The sequence below is a fragment of the Polypterus senegalus genome, chromosome 6 (genome assembly GCF_016835505.1).
Source record: "Polypterus senegalus isolate Bchr_013 chromosome 6, ASM1683550v1, whole genome shotgun sequence".
Taxonomy (NCBI): Eukaryota; Metazoa; Chordata; class Cladistia; order Polypteriformes; family Polypteridae; genus Polypterus; species Polypterus senegalus.
In genome coordinates, this window is record NC_053159.1 from 41,030,582 (window position 1) to 41,055,700 (window position 25,119).

The 25,119-nt window shown below is 38.7% G+C and overlaps 1 protein-coding gene across 1 annotated transcript in view; it reads right to left on the bottom strand.

Annotated features, from left to right (window-relative positions):
• Nucleotides 1–25,119, bottom strand: part of tmeff2a (transmembrane protein with EGF-like and two follistatin-like domains 2a) — a 725,006-nt gene that overhangs the window by 494,025 nt on the left and 205,862 nt on the right. The window contains exon 3 of the mRNA XM_039755899.1: nt 22,104–22,233. Within this exon, the coding sequence (XP_039611833.1) occupies nt 22,104–22,233 (130 nt within the window). The remainder of the gene's footprint in view (nt 1–22,103; nt 22,234–25,119) is intronic.

Below are 25,119 nucleotides of genomic sequence, written 5' to 3' on the forward strand. Positions count from 1 at the left end.
TTGTTGACAACAAGAGCTGATTAAAGATAATGTGATTCATCTTTTACAAAACTGAAACTTCAGATAGTGTACATGGACTTTTCATATCTTATTTGTCTTTTTACATGATAAAACCGCTAAAAACAAACACAGACTCAGTAAATTTACCATACCTTTTACTTGCAAAAGATATAGCCAATGAAGAACACAGCCAAGAAAAAGTAAAATTTACTCAAAAACATTGCTGGAGAGTACATTATCCTCTAAGATAAAGCCTGCCACCATTTTTCAGGGAATACTTCAATATAAATCTTTGTGCACTACATGACAAATACTGGGGTCCTAACTTTAATAATAATCACATGATGTCTGGTGCTGTGCTTGTCATTGTATTCGCCAAATGTAATTGACCACTGTGATGTCTCACTTCATGACTAGAAGTAACAATTTTCACAAAAGTAGTATTTTCACCTAGTGCTGTATCAAGAAACTAATCCAGCGGTATATACATACATAATGAAAAACTTTCAAAAAACTTCCCCAACAAGACCCAAAGAAACACCATACAAAAATACAATTAATTTCATATAGACTGATGTATTTGTTGATGTTGCCCTCTGCCACATACACGAGAGCTCTGTCTGAAGTTGGTATAAAGGGCCACAAAGTCATCATCACTGCATTCTATTTGATGCCTCTTCCTGTCAAATTCTCTGACTCAGTAAAAAGGATTGTAATTGGAAACCTGGTTTCATTTTGTAAACAGCATATTCATCAGTTGTTAGCAGTGAGTTCAGATATTTTGGAATGTAATATGCTACATAAGGCTGAAATGTTTTAAAATGAATATCACCTGTGCATTAAATGCTCTCTGCATCAGAATACAGGTGCACAATTCAACAAAAGGGGAAAAAAAAGAAAAAAAAAACCCTCAAAGTCACTCTTCAATGTTATTTGACATTATGCTAAGACGGTGATTGACTGCTACACTGTGTGTCCAGGTGACTGCCTGGTAAACAATCAGAATTACTTGTAGGCATTTCTGTCTTTGATGGCCTTTTACTGATATCTATTAGAAGCAGACAGATGTTAAATTGATTGCATTAACTATTTCTCAGCGTGTACTTGTCTGTCTTCAAATTCACCTAACATTTGAAATCACTCAAGCAAAATGATAAATTATTTTAATGACCTCATTGGCGATGTACCTTAATTTACAATCACCTGCATGATTTATTGCTCTAATCAGCCTGCCTGTCCCCCTTTCAATAAAAGACTTGATCAATAGCAGAATTGCTTGGCGATCTATTTGTCTATCCGTATGTGTAAACACAGATAGCTTTTTGATTGATCACTATGTGTAACATTGTAGCTGAGCACCCTGAAGCAATCAATGTCAGAATTAATAAACAGTCTTGTTTATTACATTTTATGCGTGTTGCTTTGATGCCCATTTGAAATTCTTTTATCACATTTTTCAATTTGTTTAATCTAAGAAGAACATGGCTATTGTCAAATATCCTGGATTTGTTTTGTGTTTCAATGTTTCTTAATAAAATTAATGCAAACTTTCATTTTTTCTGCAATGGTGTCAATATCACAATACTGCTTTGCAGCAGCCCATGAAAATACACTTGAGTATATGTGCTCACACTTTCTTCTTTTAAAGGAAAACATTGTGGTAGTTTACTTGTTATTTGCTGCATTATTTATTATTACATTCTTTCCAAGCAAAGCGTTATTCTCACATTTCCTAATTTATTTTGCATTATCCTCTACATGCATAAGATTTCCATTTTAAATGTGTATAGCAGCATAAATTATTTTGCATTTTTCATTACTGAATTCTAAAAGAGCTGAGATGTCCATATGTAGAGATCCATGCACTGAAAGTTGTGCTAACCGATTGATAGTAGTTATTTCTTTTTTATCCTTTTGCATTTCTGCTTCAATCCAGACTTTTTCACAAATTACTTTTAGACAAACTACCAAAATAATGAAATTATACCATATGTGTACAGTAAGCTAAAAAAACGATGAAAATTAAGTAATTTAGTGAATTGGCCTCTGTGCAGCTGGCAATGTCCCTTGTCAAGTACAGTGTATTCATAAAACATTGCTACATTTAAACCATCCAAATACCTGCTGCTCATTTGTTTTATTCAATTTGTAAAGACTAATGAAGAAATTGTCAATCTGAATTAAGAATAAAGTTAAGAGCATTTCAACTCTCCAAGGACTGTGGCATGCATTCTTGCAACAAAAATTATTCCTTGGAGTATCTTTTTGCAAAATTAATCGCAGAGAATTTTATTTAACATAATGTACCCAATCTTGCAAGTTGCTGATGCCTGACAATTATATTTCTATTCTGAAAGTCTGTCACACTTGGTATTCCATCGTTGGAGGACATTCTGAAGGTGTCATCTCTTCCAAACAGAAGAACTTCAGGATGAAGACCATATCACTAATGTTTTACAACATTTTCTGGAAAAGAGTATCCAGAAAAATTCAGAACTACAATTAAAATGATTGGCATATACATAAAAAACGACAGTTTGTGAACTGCATGTACTTTAAGACCATGATTTGACAAAAAATGCCTTTTGATGAATAAATTCAATTTGCTTTTATGCTGGATTGTACAGTGCATAAATAGTAGGCTGCAAAGATCCATGTCCTCAACCCTATTAAACACCTTTGGGATAAACTGGAACAGGCAGTTGTGAGGCAGGTCCTCTTGTTCCATATCAGTACCTGACCTTAAATGCTCTTTTGACTGAATGGCCACAAACTCCCAAATTAGAGACATTCTAAAATTTTGTTGTAAGCTTTCGCAGAAGAGTGAAAGTGAATATGGGGGGAGGGTGTTTTTCAGAAATGAAAACATTTTAATTAATCTGTGCTGAGGGTTAATGATCTTCTACAATATCTACAAACAACAAGGCCATCACAGATACATTTATAGAGCATTGTCGGCAATTCACTACTTCCACAAGTTTTATTTATGTAATTAAGGTTTGCTAGTTGCTAAACAGTGTGTGCGTCAAACTGGTGTGTGTCTGTGGCACCAAATCCTAACCCTCAATAAGAAGAATGAGGCAGACCAAAATTAAGGTAGGAAGCTCTCAATTAACTGCTGAACGATGCAAAGGAAAGAATAGTTGCAATGGCTTTGCAGATCTTAACGTTTATTTGAAGACAAATATTTATGTGTGGTTTATCAAACAGACGCACACAAAGTCAACAAACAATGGAATAAATGCGAGTGCGTGTAGCCTCCTGAAAGTACAGCGTTTCCCGCTTATCAGATACAGAAAACAACACGTGTGCACGCTCACGCATACATAACCTGTGAGCGTGATGACGCAACAAACAGCGTGCTCCGACTTTTGTACAGCCGCCCCCAAATTTTGAAGCAATTCAATGGGTCTGTGTCATTCGTCTGGCATTTCTGGCAGTTCTATAAGCTTGCTCACTGGGCGAGTATAAATATGATCCACTTTGATTTCAGCAACGCAAACTTTTCCATCATCACTAGGAATAACTTTAGTGACCTTTCCAACAGGCCAATAAGCCCTAGGCAACTGTGGATCAATGATTAGAATAATCTATCCCACATTCAAGGAGGATGAGGAGTTCTTCCATTTATGTCGTTGTTGTAAATCAGGCAAGTAGCGCCTGGTAAAGTTAGACCAAAAGTGGTCAGCCAAAACCTGGCTGTGTTTCCAGCGACGACGTCCCAGTAAATCACTAGCTCCATAGACTGCTTGGGGTAAGGAAGCATCCCGCCGCCCCATTAGCAAGAGATTTGGAGTAACTGGATCTGGATCAGCTATATCAGAAGAAATGTATCCAAGAGGTTTGGCATTGAGAATGCCCTCCACTTCCACCAAAACTGTGTGGAGAACTTCCTCTGACACAGTGTGGTCCTTGAGGACTATATGTAGGGAATTCTTCACAGATCTAATCTCTCGTTCCCATACTCCTCCAAAATGTGGAGCATGAGGTGGATTGAAATGAAACTCTATACTTTGCCTTGCAAGTTGTTCTTGAAGGGCAGTCTCCATAGTGGCAAAAGCTTCTTTAAGTTCTTGGCCCCCACCTCGGAAGTTAGTTCCTCTGTCAGCTACAATCTCATAAGGCTTACCACGGCTTACCAGGGCAGTCTCCATAGTGGCAAAAGCTTCTTTAAGTTCTTGGCCCCCACCTCGGAAGTTAGTTCCTCTGTCAGCTACAATCTCATAAGGCTTACCACGACGAGCGATGAATCTTCTGAGAGCTAGAAGGAATGAATCTGTGTCCATACTAGGAATGAGGTCTAAATGAATACATTGTGTAGTGAGACACTTAAAAATGATGCCCCAGCACTTTTCTAACCTAACTCCCGTAGTTTAGAAAGGCGGTTTTTGTATTCGTAGATGTGCATTTGGAAGATCGGCCATTTTAGGAATGACAGGCTGACCACACCCCCTGCGACATTCAATACACTGTTGTGGGTGACCTCTGATAGCCTGTCTTCCCCGAAGTATCCAATAAGTTCTCCGAATTTTAGCAAATACTCGCTCTGGCCCAGTGTGAAGTAAACGTTCATCATAATCACGAATCAGAATTTTAGTTATAGTATGATCAGGTGACAACACAATAGGATGTATTTCATCCTCCCCTAATTCTGATGCAGCCTTGCAAAGGTGACCTCCAACACGGATTAAATTCAATGTCTTATCATACTGAGGAGATAGATTGTATAAACGGCTAATTTTCCGCAATGCATCACCTTCACTTAGCAATTTTACTTCTTCTGGAAAACTGTCCCGTTGGGCTCTGATATATCCTATTGGGTCATATTGACTTGTGAGAACTCTGTAAATATTCCTCATGGTGGGCTGATCATAATGAATAGATTTGAATTTGTATCCCAGTATGTCTGAGGAACAATCCCAGCGTAATCCTAAGGTTGATTCTTCGGGGTATATGTTGTTGAAGGTAAGCCAGAGCTCACATGATTCTGACCTTGCGTCTCGGGGCAAGTGATTGATCACATCTGGTTTGTTACTGGCCCACTGCCTGATATCAAACCCTCCTTCTGCCAACAGCACCCGACACTGCTCAATAAACTGCTTAGCTTGGAGAGTAGACTGAAATGACTGGAGGCAGTTATCAACATAGAATGGCTTGTGTACAGGGTCCACGACTGCTTCATTCCCTTTCATATGCTCCCTGACGTGCTTCTGCAGAGCAAAAATCGCACAGCATGGGCTACAGGTTGTGCCCAAAGGTAAGATGCATCACTCATATGTGTCTGGAGAGCGACTTACATCCAGCTCTCTCCAGAGGAACCGTAATACTGGCTGATCTTCTGGAAGAAGTCTAATCTGATGAAACATGGCACGAATGTCTCCACTGACAGCTACTGGGTATTCTCGGAACCTCAGAAGAACTCCAAGAAGTGATGGGCTCAGAGATGGACCTAGGAGCAAAGTATTGTTGAGTGATTTATTCTGGTAGACAAATGAACAATTAAATGCCAGTCTGGCTTTGTTATTGTGGTGAACCAGATGGTGAGGTATATACCAAGAATTGGTAGATTCACTTGCCTATGTGCTGGTATTCTTCACAACATATCCAGCGTCCAAAAGTTTGTTAACTTCGTTATTATATTCACTAGCTCTCTCAGGAACTGTTGTTAGCCGTCGTTCAGTACTTCTCAAAAGGCTCATTACTGCTGATGGTGATGCATGAAGGAAGGGAATAGATTTCCTCCATAGCAGAGGTGTGGCATACTCCATAACTCCATTAACTTTAACACGGGTGGTTTTAGTTTCAAGTATTTCCATAGCTTCTTTGTCTTGTTTAGACCTGGTCACATCTTTCTCTTGACGGAATGGAAGGGTGTCTAGTTGCCACAGCCTCTCTACATAATGATGGAGGTCATGAATAGGCTGCTGAATTGAACTGTGCAAACATGAAACCTCACCATAAGGCTGCTGAAGGAATTTAGCTGGGCCTTGTAATGTCCAGCCCAATTGAGTACATACAGCAAATGGTCCTCCTGGGGGTCCCTGGTGCACTGACTTAATGGGTGTAATTAGGTGCGGATGGTCAGACCCAATTAAAACCATGGGTTGAATTTTTGTACATGACTTAAGGGGAATTCCTCTAAGGTGTTTATACTTTCTTTGAAGGGATTCCTAAAGGACACAATTGCTCTGCTAAATTAAGCTGGTCAGCAGTAAATGTGCTGTTGATACTGTACTGTTTTCTAGGATTACTGGCCGCTGATATTGCAAATTCCACTGTTGCACCCTTTAATTGTACAACATCCTGATGAATGGTTGTTAGTTCTAAAAGCTCCTTTCTTCCTTCAAGACCAAGCTGTCTTACAGCTGCTGGTAAGATAATTGTGCGTTCAGATCCATCATCTAGTACAGCTTAAGTATTAAGAGTCTTCTTGCCATTAGACAGTATTACCTGGACAACCTTTAGCATAATCTTACTGGAGCGATGGCTCTGATTGATGTACAACATGCTGGAGGAGGCACTGATTGTAAGAATACTTTGATTACTAACTTGTACTACATCATAGAGAACCTGAAGATGTTGTTCCCCACAGGTAGAACATGGTTTCTTCAATGTACATTTGTCTGGTTTATGCCCTCTGCCACATTTCCAGCATCATTCTTTGTCCTTTATCCACTCCATCCGATGGACCGTGTCCAATTTGGTAAACTCTGAACAAGCATTTAAATAATGCTCTTGATTATTACAATGAGGACAAAATGGTTTGAACCGCTCTCTCTTGATTGGCTTTGGAGTAATGCTGTCAGGTTCCTTTTGTATCTGGGAGGTATTCTTTTCACTGCTAAGATAAACTGTAGAGACCTTAACAGGTGGTGTTTTTGCAGGTCTTGTTTCACGGCGTTCAACTCCTTGGGATGAAGCCTGATATATGTTTGTTGCTCTCCGTGCCACTTGTAGTGCCTCTGCTTTCCTTTCAAGCCAGTCAGCAAAGTCAATGAGTGTATAAGTTTGGCTACTTCCACTCTGTATGATGCCCCGTGTTACACAATGTTCTGCAAAGGCATCTCTATAACTTGGTGGCAATTCTGTAAGCAGCCTATCTACATGGGATCCACACTGAAGCTCAATATTAGCTGCATCACCTAATGAGCTCAGAAAACCCACTAGTATACTAACTGACAGTGCAAAGTCCTCAATGCCTTTAGCATCCCCTGATCTTACTGCAGGAGCATTCAAAATGGCACCCAATTCTGCTTGAATTAATTGCCGTGGTTGACCATATCTCTGTTGTAGGGCATTCATTGCACTGGTATATGGTTTAGGATCATGCAAATATCTCAACTTGCAGTGCAGAGGGGAACTTAAGATGATCAAGCAATACCTGATATTTGTAGTCTTCTGTAAAATGAGGATGAGGTCCCAGAAGGCTGTCTAATCCTTTTTTCAATAAGATAAAGTCAGTTTCTTTACCTGAGCTGAATGTAGGGAGATTGGGTTTGGGAATGCCAAATGATGACACAATAGCTATTTGCATTAAGCTTTGTAAATTAGGATCCAGTACAGGCTGATTAAATGCCTTAACTTGTCCTTGTCCTTGTGGAGGCTCAGATACCTGTTGTGAATACTGCGTGGAGGACAGAGGCACATAAGACTGTTCTAGATGAGGTATAGAGTATACAGGTTGCTGTAATTGTTGCCATTGCCTTGGGACTGAAGGGGGAATACAGTAAGACTCAAATTTTGGCTGGTGAAGAAATGGTTCCCAGAGGGGCTGGTGATAACCACTTGTAGAAACTTGTTTGCGAGGGGTCTGCATGTTTGAGAAGCATTGTGATAACTCTTCAACTGATTCGTGGAGAGGGGTAGCAAGCTGTAAATGAGGGCTTCTGGGTTCAAGCAAAGGCATGCTGGAGCTACGCTGAATGCGAGATTGTGGTTGTGGGCACTTCATAGGTGGAAAGGTCCCTGCTTGTTGATTGATGGATTGTCTTTTTGGTGATAATGTCCTGGTAGAAGAGATTGCTGCAGAATCCATCATGTCCTGAAGCTCCTCCATCTGCAGACAAAAAACCTTCCATCGTTCCTGCATGTATTGAGTATTCTCTGATTCCCTAAATTCAGCTGTTTCATAATCATTCCTGGGATTGTAACCGAGTATGTAGTCCTCCAGATGTCCTGGGATGCGGCGGGTCCGGCTTGGACGGGGATTACGTGTTAGTGGCTCCTCCCCTGTCTTTCTGGATGCTGCCATGGATGCTGGTACACACAAGTATCCGGCTCGAAGGACCACTTGTTAAACAGTGTGTGCATCAAACTGGTGTGTGCCTGTGGCACCAAATCCTAATCCTCGATAAGAAGGATGAGGCAGACCAGAATTAAGGTAGGAAGATCTCAATTAACTGCTGAACGATGCAAAGGAAAGAATAGTTGCAATGGCTTTGTAGAACTTAACGTTTATTTGAAGACAAATATTTATGTGTGGTTTATCAAACAGACGCACACAAAGTCAACAAACAATGGAATAAATGCGAGTGTGTGTAGACTCCTGAAAGTACAGCGTTTTCCGCGTATCAGATACAGAAAACAACAGTGTGCACGCTCACGCATACATAACCTGTGAGCGTGATGACACAACAAACAGCGTGCTCCGACTTTTGTACACTAGTATCGTAGTCTGCCAAAATAGATGACATTAAACAAAAAAACAAACAAAAAAAAAAACATATATTTTAAAATAAAAATGAAAAAACAGATAATTTATACCAGAGTCAGTGGAGCATACTGTCACCACATGTTGTGCAAAATAAGTACTGTAATAAGCTTCCCTCAGTAATTTTTTTTCTAATTAAAATGTTTCTAACAACCTTCATCTTTATCTCCTTAAGCATTTTTTGCAAGATTCTATCATATGAATTAATAATATTAGTAATATCATATACAATTACTTATCTTGAAAAACATTACCTTTTCGGCTGAAGGGTTGGCCCAAATGGCCCTACAGCGTTCTCTATATTCTTGAGTGTATCTATAATCAAAATAAGCACTTTTTTGTAGTTGCATGTTTTAGCTTTCTCTAGTCATGGCCATACACCTTATTTCAGCACTGGGATATGAAATATCCAGTACTGTTTACTCCCTTGAAAGTACAATGCTCTTGTTTCATAGAAGCGCTCACATCTGGTGCGAAAATAACAGGCATGTACTGTACATATGTAGAAAATGGCTTCTTACTTGTTTGCAGGCCTGGGCACTGACAATCAAACACCTAGCAGTGCAGTGTACAATTTGAGTCATGCAATGTGTGCAGTCATTTGTCACCTTAAAGTCACTCCGTTCTAAACTTTAGACAGTTCACAGCTAATATATTTTCCTGTGATTGCGAGTCAGGAACAATAAACGTCCTGCAGGTGTGTCGTGAACTTCATTCATTGGGCAGAAACAGTTTTTACCCAGGAAAAATCATCATAAAGATTTACCAAAAGATGCACTTGTGCACCAGCATGATTGTATTCTGCCTGAGAGAGAGACAGAGATCAAAAAATGAAAATGATCACAATATGCAAAAAACAAAAACTGGGCCAAGGTCAGAACCAGGAATAAGAGAGAAACTTTTATCAGAGCCCAAAACACAATCACAATTCACAGTCAAAAAATGGAGCAGAGATTTAAGACCAGAAATGTAAAAGAAGAGTTATAGTTAGTAGTTAAGCAAAGGGTTATTATCCATCAAGCTCAGATATTCCTGAATTAATTGGACTGAACTTTATACAGTTGCTATTTTGACGTCATAATCAAGCATGTCCAGGCGATTCCAAGACAAGTTTCCATGGCAACGGCCAGCACACTTTTCGCTGTCTATGGCGAAAAAAAATAATGTTGCAGTTAATATTCACTGACCACAAATTCAGATTTTCTGTTCTTCAAAACACCACACTAGATATACAGGTGTAAAAGTTCTGAATAATTGCTAAAACAAGTACAAATTTTATAAAGATCAGATATCATAATAATTTGTGATGGTTATGTGGTTTACTTGCCAAGCACAGCTCTATAAGCCGAATGAACATGAAAATACTGTACTTTGCATGCTACAGAAAAGACATAGTTCATGTAGGCAACACTATGACATGCTCTGCTGAGGGGATACAGGCATACAGTGAGATGCCTCAGTTTCATTTAGACAGTAGACGCGTCAGGTGAATTTATTTTCACTGTATGATGTTGCACATTTACTCTGCAATAGCCTGAATGTCACCTCTATTGAGGTTATCTTATATTTCGTGTCTGCTGTCTCCAAGCCTGTAAATAGTTATTAATAATGTTAACTTCGAAATGTTTCATTCACATTCACTCCACAGTATAAACATCAATGCGTCTCAAGTCTCTGCATTGTGCCATAAGTGTGAATGTATTGAGAGAATGCCCTACCAGTGCACGTCACTCCTGCCCTATAAGGGCCAGTTCATACTTCACACTCAGAACTTATATACGCACGTGTCATGGCTGCCATGCATTCCCAGTGCTCTTTTGATGTGTCCCCTGAGCACAATGTCAGAAATTAACGCAACGCATGCACAAGTTACAGTACCAGCAAAAATATGTGTGTTGTGTGTGTTCAAGCTTTGGTATGTGACAGCATCGTTGTTTACTATCAACATGTGATGTCAGGCTTGCAGCTCCAACTGCATCAATGTGCGTGCTTCGATGTTTGATGAATTGTTCGATGCGGTGAAGAAAATCATCAAACTTAAATGCTGACATGCAACTGTCTTTATGGTGCTTTTCTTCATCCATTTCTCTCATAGAAAATACAAAGTATAAGCATTGCATACTCCCCATCATATAGTAATGCTGTGATAAATTTAAAGGTCTTTTCTGTGTCGCTATTGCTTTTTTTTTTTTTTGCACCTTCACAACAGCATCAGAATGCAAAGAATTATTATTAACGCCTTTCTTCGGAAACCAGAAGTTATTTTCTCATCGTGATGATTTCTCACTCTGCCACCTGTTGGAATCCTCCAGATTTACTTAAAGTATGTGCGCAAGTATAGACAGTACACTACGTGCATAGCAGCAGCGTCCTCCTATCTCATGCATCGTGTTGAGTATTTCCCTGGCCTAAGAGTAATGTGTTTGATTGTTGGTCACAAAGGGCATTGATTTGTGTGGAAGAAAAATGAGACTTAGAAGTCACATAGTCATTTAGGGGTAATTTAGTTATTGTGCATACAGTGTTTTGGTAAACTTTCCACATTAAAATATATAATTTATTTTAGAAGTAGTATGAAAAGATTAATATATGTTAGAAACTTGTTCCAGCACGTCAGGATGCCTGAAAAACATCAAGTGAATAACAAAGAAAAAGAAGATTCTAGGTGATGGTTCAAAAGATTGTCTGACTATCATATATACCCAGTAAAAATTGACACACCCACTGTAACTCAAGATGTATTGGAAACTATTGCAAATATAGCAAAATGAGGCTTTTATTTTGGGGTATGTAAGATGGTTATGATAACTGCTAGAAATATCCCATGTCTCTTGAGCTAATCAGAGTGAATGGAAGCTAGTGAACCTATCAGAGTAAGTATTCATTCAGCAGTGTTATACAAATTCAGTTATCTACAAGAATGACTCTGTGTCTCTGTTCTGTGACCATTTTGTGGCCGCCTCTGCTCGGGGAGATATCCCTTAGCAGACTGTTGTAACGGGTTACTCCTTCTTCATAAAGAGACAATTAAAGATGCAATGAACAAGTTTCCTCCTTCCTAGTTCCTGATTCACAGATGTCCTAGCTGAAGACAATATTTCTTTATTTAATATATTTTCTATTTAATTTCTTCCACATTTCTCACCAAGTCTGTAAATGGTCGGTTTAACTACCTCATATATCTTTTTTTAACATGGTTGAATGCTACTCAGTCTGATCATAAGAGACATGAACAGGCTCTGAAGCTGAGTCAAGTGCTTGTATTGATCTGATTCACTGATACATACATGAGTTTTTTTATGAAAACTATAGGAAAGTGTATTCTTAAAATTGGTAATCTACACGTACTACAAAAGTATTTTAAGCACATGAGAAAGTAAGTATTGTATTTCACTAAGCATTAAAAATGCAAGAGTTAGGATTAAAAAGGCTCATGCCTACATATTTGAGCTAGTAGGGAGTAAGAATAGGCCTTTTCAAACAGATATGATGGACAGAGTAGGATATGACAGCCCTTCAGCTGAGAAATAATGGTAGAATCAATTAGAGGCAGAATTAGAGCAGTGGAATATTAGGAGTCAGATGAGGATGAATAATGGTTTGTATGATAAGAACTGTAATAAATATAAGGGCTGCCCATGGCTGGATGCTCATTCCATCGAAAATGAGTCTGTATGTGTGCCGTACAAAAAATCTTGATTCTACTACCTGTCCTGAGACTCCAAGCGCCTTCTTTGGGCTGAGAGTGTTTGTGCCTGTCTGCTTCCACAAAACATGCATGCGTGTTTTTATACTGAAATAGAAATGTTTCCTAAAATGCACAATATTTCCTATATTCAGATGAGTCTAGTATCAAACCACAGTATCAAACAGCTCCAATTCTTTTGGTGAGTTCCAAAGGGGCTTCGGTACAGTTGTTTTTGTCAGCACCAGACTACATTTGGTGTGTTCACATCTACCTAACCTAACCAAACTACAGTGGTCTTTGCTCCAGAATTTGAAAACAAAACTGCAAATGGTGACAAAACACCTAAAGTCTATAGCATATGGCTTCTTTTAAGTCAGACAATGACAATGCTGAAGGGTAACACATTAAGACAAACCAGACACCAGTATCTCCTTGTTTGATTGATTTTTTGAGATGTGCAAGGTCCATGAACATACATGTTTCACTAGTCATTAAAGAAACAGGGGAATATATTAATTATGTGAGTTTATGTAAATGTTAGAGAAGTCTGCAGTATGACATGTTGGTAAATTACCAGAATTTCCCAGAATATTATTTAAAAGGTAAGTGTGAAAGATTCAGAACCTGAGTGTGGTGCGGTGTAAGAAGTGTAATTTCAATCTCTTCTTCCACAAGCCCCAAATTCTTTTGAAAATTTGGGAGTAGATTTTATAAGTTTTCTTTCTGAGTTTTATTTGGGTACTGACATAATGCACAGTATTTATGTTGCTGCCTCAAAGCTCTAAGGACCTGGGATTTGTCCTAGCTAGGCTGCCGTCAGTGTGTACCTCATGAAGGTTTTCTCTTAGTGAGGACATGTGGCTTCGCAAGCAAAGCTATTCAAAGAGGTCTTATTTTAGGAGTGTGTGATAGGCCGCCCAATGCAGACAGTAATTTCAATGCACATCTTTTTAGAAATATTATAAAGTTTACAGGGGGATATTATAGTTGTGGGAAACTGTAACTGCCTGAATATTAACTGTAATAATTTTGCAAACAGCAGCTCACAAGGAGCTTTTAGAAGTAATCGGTGACTGTTTTTTAACACAGCACGAACACAAGAGGAAGCCTATCTTGATTTAGTATTTTGTGATAATCAAGATAGAATTGATAGTGTTGAGGTGATTGAAGCACTGGGGTCAAGTGACCATAATACAATACATTTCTCAGTGTTTTGGAAGAGTGCAGACACTAAGACTTTAATTATTCGAATATTAACTGGGATGACCTTGCAAATAGAGAAGCACAAGAGCAGGAGTGTTTAGAAGTAATCAGTGACTGTTTTTTAACATATTATGTTAAACTACCACGTGGGGTGAAGCTTGTCTGGATTTAGTATTTTGTAATAATCAAGATAGAATTGAGGGTGTAGAGATGATTGAACCACTAGGGTCAAGTGACCATAATATAATATAGTTCTAAGTGTTTTGTAAGAATGCAGATGCAAAAGTTTAACTTTGGTAGGACAAATTTTGAGCAGATGCAACAAAGTCTAAGGAGGATTGACTAGCTTTTTAAGCTTTTTAGTGTGGAAACAGTCGAGAAGCAGTGAAACAGGTTGTTTAAAATGCTTTACATGTAATGCAGGACAGATACATACCTAAATATGGAATTAGTAGGAAGGTAAAAAAAATCACTGTCGTTAAATAAAGAGTTAGAAAAAGAAGCTGCAAAGGAAGAATAACAACTGTATATGGTGTATATGACTAATAACTCCAATGTGAATCATAGGGTATATGAGGGAAACCATTAAGATGGACATTAGGAAAGGTTAAACGATAGTTGGAGAGAAATATAGCAGATATGGCGAAAGATGACCCAAAGAGATTCTTTCAGTATTTCAGTAGTAAAAAAACAGAAAAGGAGGTGAAGTCCATCAGAAATAGTAAAGGAGAATCAAAACATATATACAGTGAAATAATACCAGATGCTGTAACTCACATTTTTCTGAGGGCTTAACATGTGAGGAAGTAGATAACCGCCCAGCGGTAAAAGAGACTATTAAGGAGGTACTGAGTGATTTAGAAATTACAAAGGGACAAGTACTGCTTAGATTAAATAGGCTGAAATCAAACACTTTTCCAGGACCAGATATTTACCCTAGAATTTTTAAGGAGATTAGAAATTACATATATAAACTTTTGACACATATTTTTACGGAGTCATTGTGCACTGATGAAATTCCAAAGGACTGGAAAAAGGCAAATTAGTATCTTGTTATATAAAATGTGTGATTGAGCAGAGCTCAGTAGCTTGAGAAGCTACTGTATAGTCCAGTAATGGAAGGAATTATAAAGGATAAGATTGAGCAACACATGGCAAGAACAGAAGTTTTACTGAAGAGTCAGCATGGGTTCAGAAGAGGGAGGTCAAAAGGGTATGAACAAAGTGGAACATATGATAGGTATTATTTATTTTGACTTTTAGAAAGAATTTTATAAGGTGCCACATGAGAAGCTGGGCATCAAACTAAAAAATGGGAGTTCAGGGTAATGTTTGCAGGTGGGTAAAAAATTGCCTCGGACACAGGAAATAGAGACTTATGGTGCAAGGAACCTTATCAGAATTGGCAGATATTAAGAGTGGTGATCCATAGGGGTCAGTGCTAGGTCCATTGCTAGTTTTAATATATACAGTGGTGTGAAAAACTATTTGCCCCCTTCCTGATTTCTTATTCTTTTGCATGTTTGTCACACAAAATGTTTCTGATCATCAAACACATTTAACCATTAGTCAAATATAACACAAGTAAACACAAAATGCAGTTTTTAAATGATGGTTTTTATTATTTAGGGAGAAAAAATCCAAACCTACATGGCCCTGTGTGAAAAAGTAATTGCCCCCTTGTTAAAAAATAACCTAACTGTGGTGTATCACACCTGAGTTCAATTTCCGTAGCCACCCCCAGGCCTGATTACTGCCACACCTGTTTCAATCAAGAAATCACTTAAATAGGAGCTGCCTGACACAGAGAAGTAGACCAAAAGCACCTCAAAAGCTAGACATCATGCCAAAATCCAAAGAAATTCAGGAACAAATGAGAACAGAAGTAATTGGGATCTATCAGTCTGGTAAAGGTTATAAAGCCATTTCTAAAGCTTTGGGACTCCAGCGAACCACAGTGAGAGCCATTATCCACAAATGGCAAAAACATGTAATAGTGGTGAACCTTCCCAGGAGTGGCCGGCCAACCAAAATTACCCGAAGAGCACAGAGACGACTCATCCGAGAGGTCACAAAAGACCCCAGGACAACGTCTAAAGAACTGCAGGCCTCACTTGCCTCAATTAAGGTCAGTGTCCACGACTCCACCATAAGAAAGAGACTGGGCAAAAATGGCCTGCATGGCAGATTTCCAAGACGCAAACCACTGTTAAGCAAAAAGAACATTAGGGCTCATCTCAATTTTGCTAAGAAACATCTCAATGATTGCCAAGACTTTTGGGAAAATACCTTGTGGACTGATGAGACAAAAGTTGAACTTTTGGAAGGCAAATGTCCGTTACATCTGGCGTAAAAGGAACACAGCATTTCAGAAAAAGAACATCATACCAACAGTAAAATATGGTGGTGGTAGTGTGATGGTCTGGGGTTGTTTTGCTGCTTCAGGACCTGGAAGGCTTTCTGTGATAGATGGAACCATGAATTCTACTGTCTACCAAAAAATCCTGAAGGAGAATGTCCGGCCATCTGTTCGTCAACTCAAGCTGAAGCGATCTTGGGTGCTGCAACAGGACAATGACCCAAAACACACCAGCAATTCCACCTCTGCATGGCTGAAGAAAAACAAAATGAAGACTTTGGAGTGGCCTAGTCAAAGTCCTGACCTGAATCCAATTGAGATACTATGGCATGACCTTAAAAAGGCAGTTCATGCTAGAAAACCCTCAAATAAAGCTGAATTACAACAATTCTGCAAAGATGAGTGGGCCAAATTCCTCCAGAGCGCTGTAAAAGACTCATTGCAAGTTATCGCAAACGCTTGATTGCAGTTATTGCTGCTAAGGGTGGCCCAACCAGTTATTAGGTTCAGGGGGCAATTACTTTTTCACACAGGGCCATGTAGGTTTGGATTTGTTTTCCCCCTAAAACATAAAAACCATCATTTAAAAACTGCATTTTGTGTTTACTTGTGTTATATTTGACTAATGGTTAAATGTGTTTGATGATCAGAAACATTTTGTGTGACAAACATGCAAAAGAACAAGAAATCCGGAAAGGGGCAAATAGTTTTTCACACCCATGTACATATAAATGATTTAGATAGGAATATAAGTAATAAGCTGGTTAAGTCTGCAGATGATACCAAGATATATGGATTGGCAGATGATCCATTGAATCATTAAAGAGGTACTTGGACAACATACAGGCGTGGGCATATTAATGGCAGATAAAATTTCATGTCAATAAATCTAAGGTATTACACATAGGAAGTAAAAATGTTAGGTTTGAATACAAAATGGGAGCTCTGAAAATCGAAACTACATCTTATGAGAAGAATTTAGGAGTCGTAGTGGACTCTGCACTATCATCTTTCAGACAGTGTTCAGAAGCCATTAAGAAGGCTACAAGAATGTTAGGTTGTATAGTACAATGTATAGAGTACAAGTACAAAGAGGTTATACTTCAGCTCCAGTTATTGAGACATCATCTAGAGTACTGTGTACAGTTTTGGTCTAGAAAAAGGATATAGCAGTGCTTGAAAAAGTCCAAAGAAGAGTAACTAGGCTGATTCCAGGACTATATGGAATGAATTGTGAGGAAAGATTAAAAGAGCTGAGACTTTTCAGTGTAAGCAAAAGAAGATTGGGTGGAGACATGATTGAAGTGTTTAAAATTATGAAGAGAATTAGTACAGTGTTCTTTTAAAATGAGTTCATCGAGAATACAAGGGTAAATTTCACAAAAACATTAGGACATTTGCTTTACACAGAAAACCACATACTCTTAGAATAAGCTACCAAGTAGTGTGGCAGACAGTTGGACTTTAGGGACTTTTAAAACTATATTCAATTTGTTTTTTGAAGAAATAAGTGGATAGGTCGGCCAAGCTTTGTTGGGCTGAATGGCCTGTTCTCATCTACATTGTTCTAATGTTCTCTGTGGACTTCTGAGTCCTCAAACATCCTAAGGCAAAGCTTAATATGTACTATATATTGTCAACTCTAAATTCTTGCAGCATGAAAGCATGTGTGCTCCCTGATGAGCTGATAGCACATCCATTGTGGGCCTTGAATTTTTTAATGCTGTTGGTTTAAGCTCCAACTCCTAACAAACCCTCCAATGAAGTAAGCAGGTTTATAAAGTGAATGGATAAATATGTATGGGAATAAAATATTAAATATTTTAAAAAGCAGGGTATCCAATGAATATGTCTTTCTTACAACAAATGGTAATTACCTTAGAACTAATATATTCATATTATCAAAGAATATTTATCAAAATGCCTAAATTAAAACCTAACCTTCATACTATTGAAAATTCAGTGACTTGACGTTGGGCTAAGAAAAAATTTTGTAATAAAAGAAAAACAACATTCTCATTAGGCAACACGTCAAGTGCATATATACTTAGCACATTAGTCTGCTCCAGTTGTCATGCCTTCCTAGTCCTTTAGACAAACGTCAAGACACTATGGGCAATAGCAGTATTGCTGTTTTAATCTGCCTCGTTATTCACACTTTAGACTGCTCTCCAAGAGAGACTGCTTTAGTTGTACCACATAAAAGGAGTTAGGTTAACCCTAAATTGAAACAATAGTGATTTGGGTTTATTTGCTTCACTGGTGCATAAATGTTAAACAAAGGTCAAGTCCTTGAAGGAATGAATTGGTTATTTGAGGCTACAGGCATCTCTTGTAAGGTCAAAGAATATAAATTATTACTTGCAATGGCTGTTATGCTCAGTTTTAGTATTATACACAAAATGCCAGTTAAGCATTGCTTCAATTTTATTTGTAAATTTAATAATCAATATTTGGAAGCTGTCTTGGAAAATGAAGCCTCATTTATGAAAATAAACAGACAGATATTTAACAGATTAATATTTCAAGAGTAATCTGAAAGTGTTATGGAAAATACTATAATATTTTGAACAGAAATAGCAATATGGTGTTACAAAAAGAAATATGAAAGAAGATTAGACAAAACAGAAGAAGATACACGGAAAATGCTATAAGGAAAAGTAAACAAAATTGCAAAACTGCTAATGCAAAGTAAAATTTTGAGACACTGTATTTAATTTCAAATTAGACTAGTTAAACACACTGTTTTTTGCAAGTTGCTGTTTTTTATTTGTTTCTTTGTGTTGTTAAAAAGTCAAAATGGCCAAAACATGGGGACCATTATAACATATTGGACAATGTCATGTGAATCAATGTGAGAAAAGCATTAAACATATTTCTCCCTGATAAAAGGCACTTTGAACTACATTGTTTGTATGAAAATGTGCTATATAAATAATGTTGCTATTGTGTCACCCATGCATGTCAGATGGTCACCCTCCAGGTTTCTTCCTGGTATGTAATTCACCGCTGCCCAAGAGGAGGCGCTACCCTTAACTGTGTCATCTTCATTTACCTTCACAATGCTGAGAAACTGCCTAGTGAGGGCAAATAACTGCACCCTTTCTGGTCCCAGGACCATAAAATCCTAGCCACCCAGAAGGAAGTATCATTTGCTGACTGGATACCTGAGAAGATTGATCTCCTTCAAGCCCAGAGCAAAGTGATAACGGAAGCCTTGATAGGCAGTAATTTTTGTTAGCCAGGATGCCAAAGGGCAGTATTTTTAGTTTGTATTTACACCATTGAGAGTAGTTTCATGTATCATTTGTAAGTAAATGGGGAAAGCTGGGTTGGTGCCACAACATTTAACTTTCGACTCATAATTCAGATAACAGATGTTATTTTTAGTCCGTTTTTGAAAGACCTATATCTGTCTCACTGCTGCCTGGCAGGAAGGAGACCAGAGTTCATGTCCTGGGTCCTCGCTGCGTAGAGTTTGTATGTTCACCTCGTGTTTGCAATACTGGTTTCTGGGTATTCTGGTTTCCTCCCATAGTCCAAAGATATGCAGGTTAGATGAATTGGCGACACTAAGTTGGTCCTTGTCTATAGTATGTGTGTGTGTTTGTTTACCTTGCGATGGACTGGCACTATTGTCGAGGTGGCTGTTCCTGCCTTGTTTCCAGTGCTAGCTGGGATAAGGTCTAGCACCCCTCGTGACCCTATTCAGAAATTAGCAGGATAGAAATTGACTGTATCTATCTGTTCCAGCGCATTTTAAACATTGTTTTTGTCAGTTCTTTGTGGCTGATTTTTTTTGCTTGCTTCAACATTGGTGTTTCTACATATCAGGAGTAAATTAATGCAGGAAGGTGTTCATTCTGACTGCACATAGTTTAATAGGTGAAATGCTCTTTCAAGCTGAAAACCTGGCTAAGGATGTGATTAAATAGTGCCATGGATAATGATTTTTTGCTGTGTAGTCTTTGACATCTTCCTTAAACAAATTAAAAAACTGGGTTTCTTAAGTACTGTTGTTTAATTGTTAATTTTTGAAAAGTGCTATGGGCAAGTTTCCAATGAATAGTGCCTAAAATATGATATAGGTGTAATTTGTTATCTTAAAGACAGTTTAAAACATTTTTAGTGGAAGTCATCATTTACATAATCTTAGAAAGACATGGCAAGTAATAGCATGCACCCTTGACTGACAGTCATGTACTCTGAAGTCCCTGACTTAGTTATAGTGGTCTGCAGGTTGCCATGACAAAATTAAACAGAATTGTCTTTGTCTTAAATCACAGGAGTGGGCTCCGTATATTCCAGTGCTGACCGCCAATGCGACTGTAACTGGAAATACAACAAATTTAATGCAGATGTAGGAATGAAGAAAAATAGGTTTTTCAGGCTATGAAAAAAGATGACAAACTTTTCGGTATTGTGTTTGTTGTATCATGTCAAAATGGGGAAAGAAAGAAGACAGGACAATACTAACTCTACCTGAAAAATATTCTTACAGCCACTGGCACTGTCATGCAGCATGTTAATTGGATGTCAAAATGCAACAAGCTGACAATACTTTGAAAATCTGAAACGGTGCTGAAAAGTCATAAGACAATGATGTAATCCATCATCCCTTGCAATTCCCAAAAGTGAAAGATGACATCCTCATGGCATTGAGATCGAGCACCTGCGGTACTTAAGTTTGACATGCTCTCCAACTGCAAGTCGTGTAGTGTGCTTCTGGCCTAAGCCAATTCCAGAATATTGTCATTGTGAAAAGGCAAGATCTTGTGTTTACAGCTTTCTTAAGAGGCAGAACAGAGAAGAGTATTTCAAATCAAGTACAGCAAAGTCGAACAAACAGAAAAGTTTGTTTAATGGATTTCATTAAGCTGTAAAGGATCAATTTCTGTAGTTGCCGTATGAAATGAAAGCCAAAGGGGAGAATTATGGAGATGAAGAAGAGCAGGACTGAAAGGTTATAGGATAACAAAAAAACACTAACAAGCAATTACATGGGGGATATCTTTAATTAAAAGGGGAGGGAGGAGTAAAAACATATATATAAGAAGAATCTGTCTCTTCTTTAGCGGTGTCATGACTGACCATACAACACCTTGCAGTCACAGGCTGTGTAAAGCATTGCATCATCTATGGGGGTTCACATGGCTATAACAATGTGTGAATGGTGCTTCTAATTGTGGTCATGACAGAATAATAAAGTGAACTCAATACATTTATAGAAAACAGATACACATAGTATATAGTATTTAAATTTAACATGCTAAGGTGAGCATTATTAGACTATAATAAACAAAATGGTGTAATAATGGTTAAAGGAAGCAATTTTTCAAGCAGTATATATACATATATGTCATGTGGGGCCCTTTCTTGGCCTGGGTGCCCTCAACAAGAAAGGGCAGTGGGGAGTCAGCATACACAAGCATTACCTCCCCAGAACACTAGATGGCAGATGCCCAGGGTTGCTGCAGTGCAAAAGATTCCCACAGGGCATCATGAGAACTGGTGTTCTTCACCTCAGCCCTGTTGGGCTCCATGGGTGCCACTAGGCGCTGCTGTGGTGACTAGTGAGCCCTAATCTGTGGGGCTCCCACCTTACCTAGAAGTGTTCCCAGGCCATGCCTATGGAACACTGGAAGTACTTCTGGGGACCACATAAAAGGTGCAGCCTGCCACAATTCCTGGAGCCAGAGTCCAGAGGAATAAGACAAAGCTTACTAGGAGAAGTGGAGGAGGCAGTAACTGAGAGAGAGATAGAAAAGAAGATGACAGAGACAAAATACCAAAGATAAAAAATGAAAAACACCGGGTAAAATTTTCAACTTCCTTGCAAGTTTCACTTGCCTTGATCAAAACCAAAACATAAAAAATATACGCTTTTTATACTCTCTGTACCTATTTACTGCAGCTTTCATAATATAAACATCCCCAAAAGTTTGATCTTTTTAAATGAGCAAATGAGAAACAAGAATTACTATGGTCTATTTACACTTTGTGAAATGTACTAAGCACTGAATTTGGTCCAGAAAACATTTCCTAGGTGAGCAATTAGATTTTTTAACACTAAATATTTTCAGTTTTATATCAAAGATATTAAAATTGTTATCACCATTATTGAGAACATACAGATAACATACCAACTGGACAGGAGCCTTCGGAAACTACCAGGACTTCAGTTTGCTGTTTACAGGCATCTTTCCGGAGGTAGCATTCATTCTGGTAGTTTTCATTGTTGGAGCCACACACTGGAACATAGTCATTGTTGCACTATAAACAAATTAAGGAAAATAGGTTTTCAGTCCTCTCTTCCAAACATAATCTTACACTATATGCAACAATAAAAATCAATTACTAAACAGTAAGTGTTTTTCATCTGTAGCCCATGAAAATACATTTGAAGTAAGCAAAACATTTATAGGCACATTATTAGGCATATAAACCAGTAACATTCATCCAGTTTAGTGGTCATGTGCAACCAGAGTCTATCCAATCAGCCTCATGGGCAAGACGGGAACTTAACCTGGATGGAGAGCTAGTTCATATTAAATAATTTGCAATATGTACACTATTTTTTGATTCTTTAAATATTACAAAACTTTTTAGTTTTTTGTTCATTCTAAATGCTATTCATTTGTTGATTTTAAGAACACAAGTATATCTTTACCGAATCACAGGATTCTAGAGGCTAGGCTTGAACCTGCTATCTATGGGAATCCAGTTTATTACAGCTCACACCCTCACAAAAAACATTTACTCATACATCATACATTTGGAGTAGCAAGTAAATGCTATCTGCTCTTGTTTGGCATATGGAAGAAAGTCAGAGTATTAAGAGGGAGTTCATATGGAGATAGAAAGACAAATGATCATGTCTTTGAATTGGTAAAGCAATACTTCTCCAAGCAGGAAACAATGACATTTTATATATATATAGATATATATATCTACAGGTCCCCAGGTTACGGACATCCGACCTACGACTAACGAATGAGGCCACAGCTGCGATGCATGCGCCTCAGTAACTGCTGCTCCGTCATCTTCGGCCTGGGGATGCTGCAAGCGGTGGCTGGAGTGGGGGAGATTTCGCTGCTTGCGCAGTGTAGTGTCCCTCGGCCGGCTCCCGGCGGCAAGCGGTGACCCTTGGTCCATAGTCACCGGGGCCATAGGTGTCACTTGTGTGCAGGACAATGGTTCGCTGCCGGCCCACTACGCCGCTTCAGCTACTGCTCCTGACTGGAAGCAGGCTGGATGGATCGGTAAGGTGACCGACCAGTTATGAGCAAAGAAAAGGGCAGCTGCAGGTAGACCGACTCCCCTATTGAGAAGCCCAGACGGGGAAAGCAGGGGAGTCGCTGGTAAAAAGGCACCGGGCTTGTTGTTGTTATTAAAAGAATGCTTCCTGTGCTATTTTAACCTCGTTGTTTCTAAGAAGACTTTTTTCTATTGTTTTTAACCTCCATATATTCACTTCTGGGTTTTATTGGATTATTTATTTATATACTATTTTTGAATGACTGCACTTAAATTTAATTAGAACATTGTTTTTGTTATTCTTTTAATAAAAGCACTTTGCACTTTTTCACCATCCCCTTGCTACGTTGTTGCCTCACTGCTAAGCTCATCGGTGAGATTACTGACGGTGACGGGTTCAAGGGCTCCCGGACAGCAGATGGGAGCATGTAGCAAACCTGCATCGTCACATATATATATATTGTGGAGTATGGCTGGCTAGTTATCCCGGCCAATACCCCCAGGCTGCCAGGTGGAGCTCTCCCTGCAGCATGGAGGTGCCCTGAATGCCAGCAGGGAATTATGGACAATGGAGTTTTCATCTATACTCCTGCTGTATACTACAGGGGCCAACAGAGGACACTGCAGGGAGGCCCAGAGACTCTTACGTGCCCTATAACCCGGTAGTATGCCATAGTCACAGCGACAGGAGGAATGACGTACTTCCGGGATGAAAAGAAGAGTTTTCATCTGACCTGGAAGTGCTAGGAAGTCACATGGACCGTGGTTCAGAAGCACTTCATGGACTATAAAAAACTTGAAAGATAACAGACGACGAGCTGAGTTGGGAGGCAGGGTGGCAACACGTCTGGGAGTGGAGATTATTGTGTATTGTGAATTGTAATTGGTTATTGTATGAGTATTGTGGATAGTAGGGTGCTTTGTGCACTATTGGGTTCAAATAAATTAATAATTTGGACTTTTACCTGGTGTCGGACTTATTGTCTGAGGGTTCAAGGGGACGACAGCGCCACCTATCTGTCGCTATATATATATATATATATATATACACTAGCAAAATACCCGCGCTTCGCAGCGGAGAAGTAGTGTGTTAAAGAAGTTATGAAAAAGAAAAGGAAACATTTTAAAAACAACGTAACATGATTGCCAATGTAATTGTTTTGTGACTGTTATGAGTGTTGCTGTCATCAAGGATTTGATTATCATTATTTCTTTCAATCAGGTTCGTATTTGGAGGACGTGTTGTGTTTAAGTTACATTCTGTGTTTGTCAACCGTTGTAAAGATAACAGGTTGCATTCATTGAAGTGTTCACTACCCAAATCGGTATTTGTGAATCAAAGATGTTTAACAGGTATTGCCGGTATTAACTTGTGGATTTGCCTGCGAATATTTAGCGGCAGCGTGTCTATGAACTTGTGGAATTGCCTGCGAGTATTTAGCGGCAGCGTCTCTATTAACTTGTGGATTTGCCTGCGAGTATTTAGCGACAGCGTCTCTATGAACTTGTGGATTTACCTGTGAGTATTTAGCAACAATGTGTCTATTAACTTGTGGATTTTTCTGCGAGTATTTGGCGGCAGCATCACAAAGTTGTTTCCATCTAGCTGCATTAGAAAATGTACCACGACGTCTGACACGCCTCCTTTTTACTCTTTTCTCACAGCTTGGATTTGAGTTTCATGGTTTGTTTCAATTACGACAGTATTTGCAGGACTTGTTGTGCTGAAGTGACATTCGGCATCTGTCAAGCGTTGTAAGCATACAACCGGTTTCATCAATAACTTCGTATCCAGCTTTTGAGAGTTTAAACATTCATAAACATCAAAGTGTCCACTACTCAAATCGTCACCTGTGAATCTAAGATGTTTAAGAGGCATTGGCAGTTGTCCAAAGGTGTAAA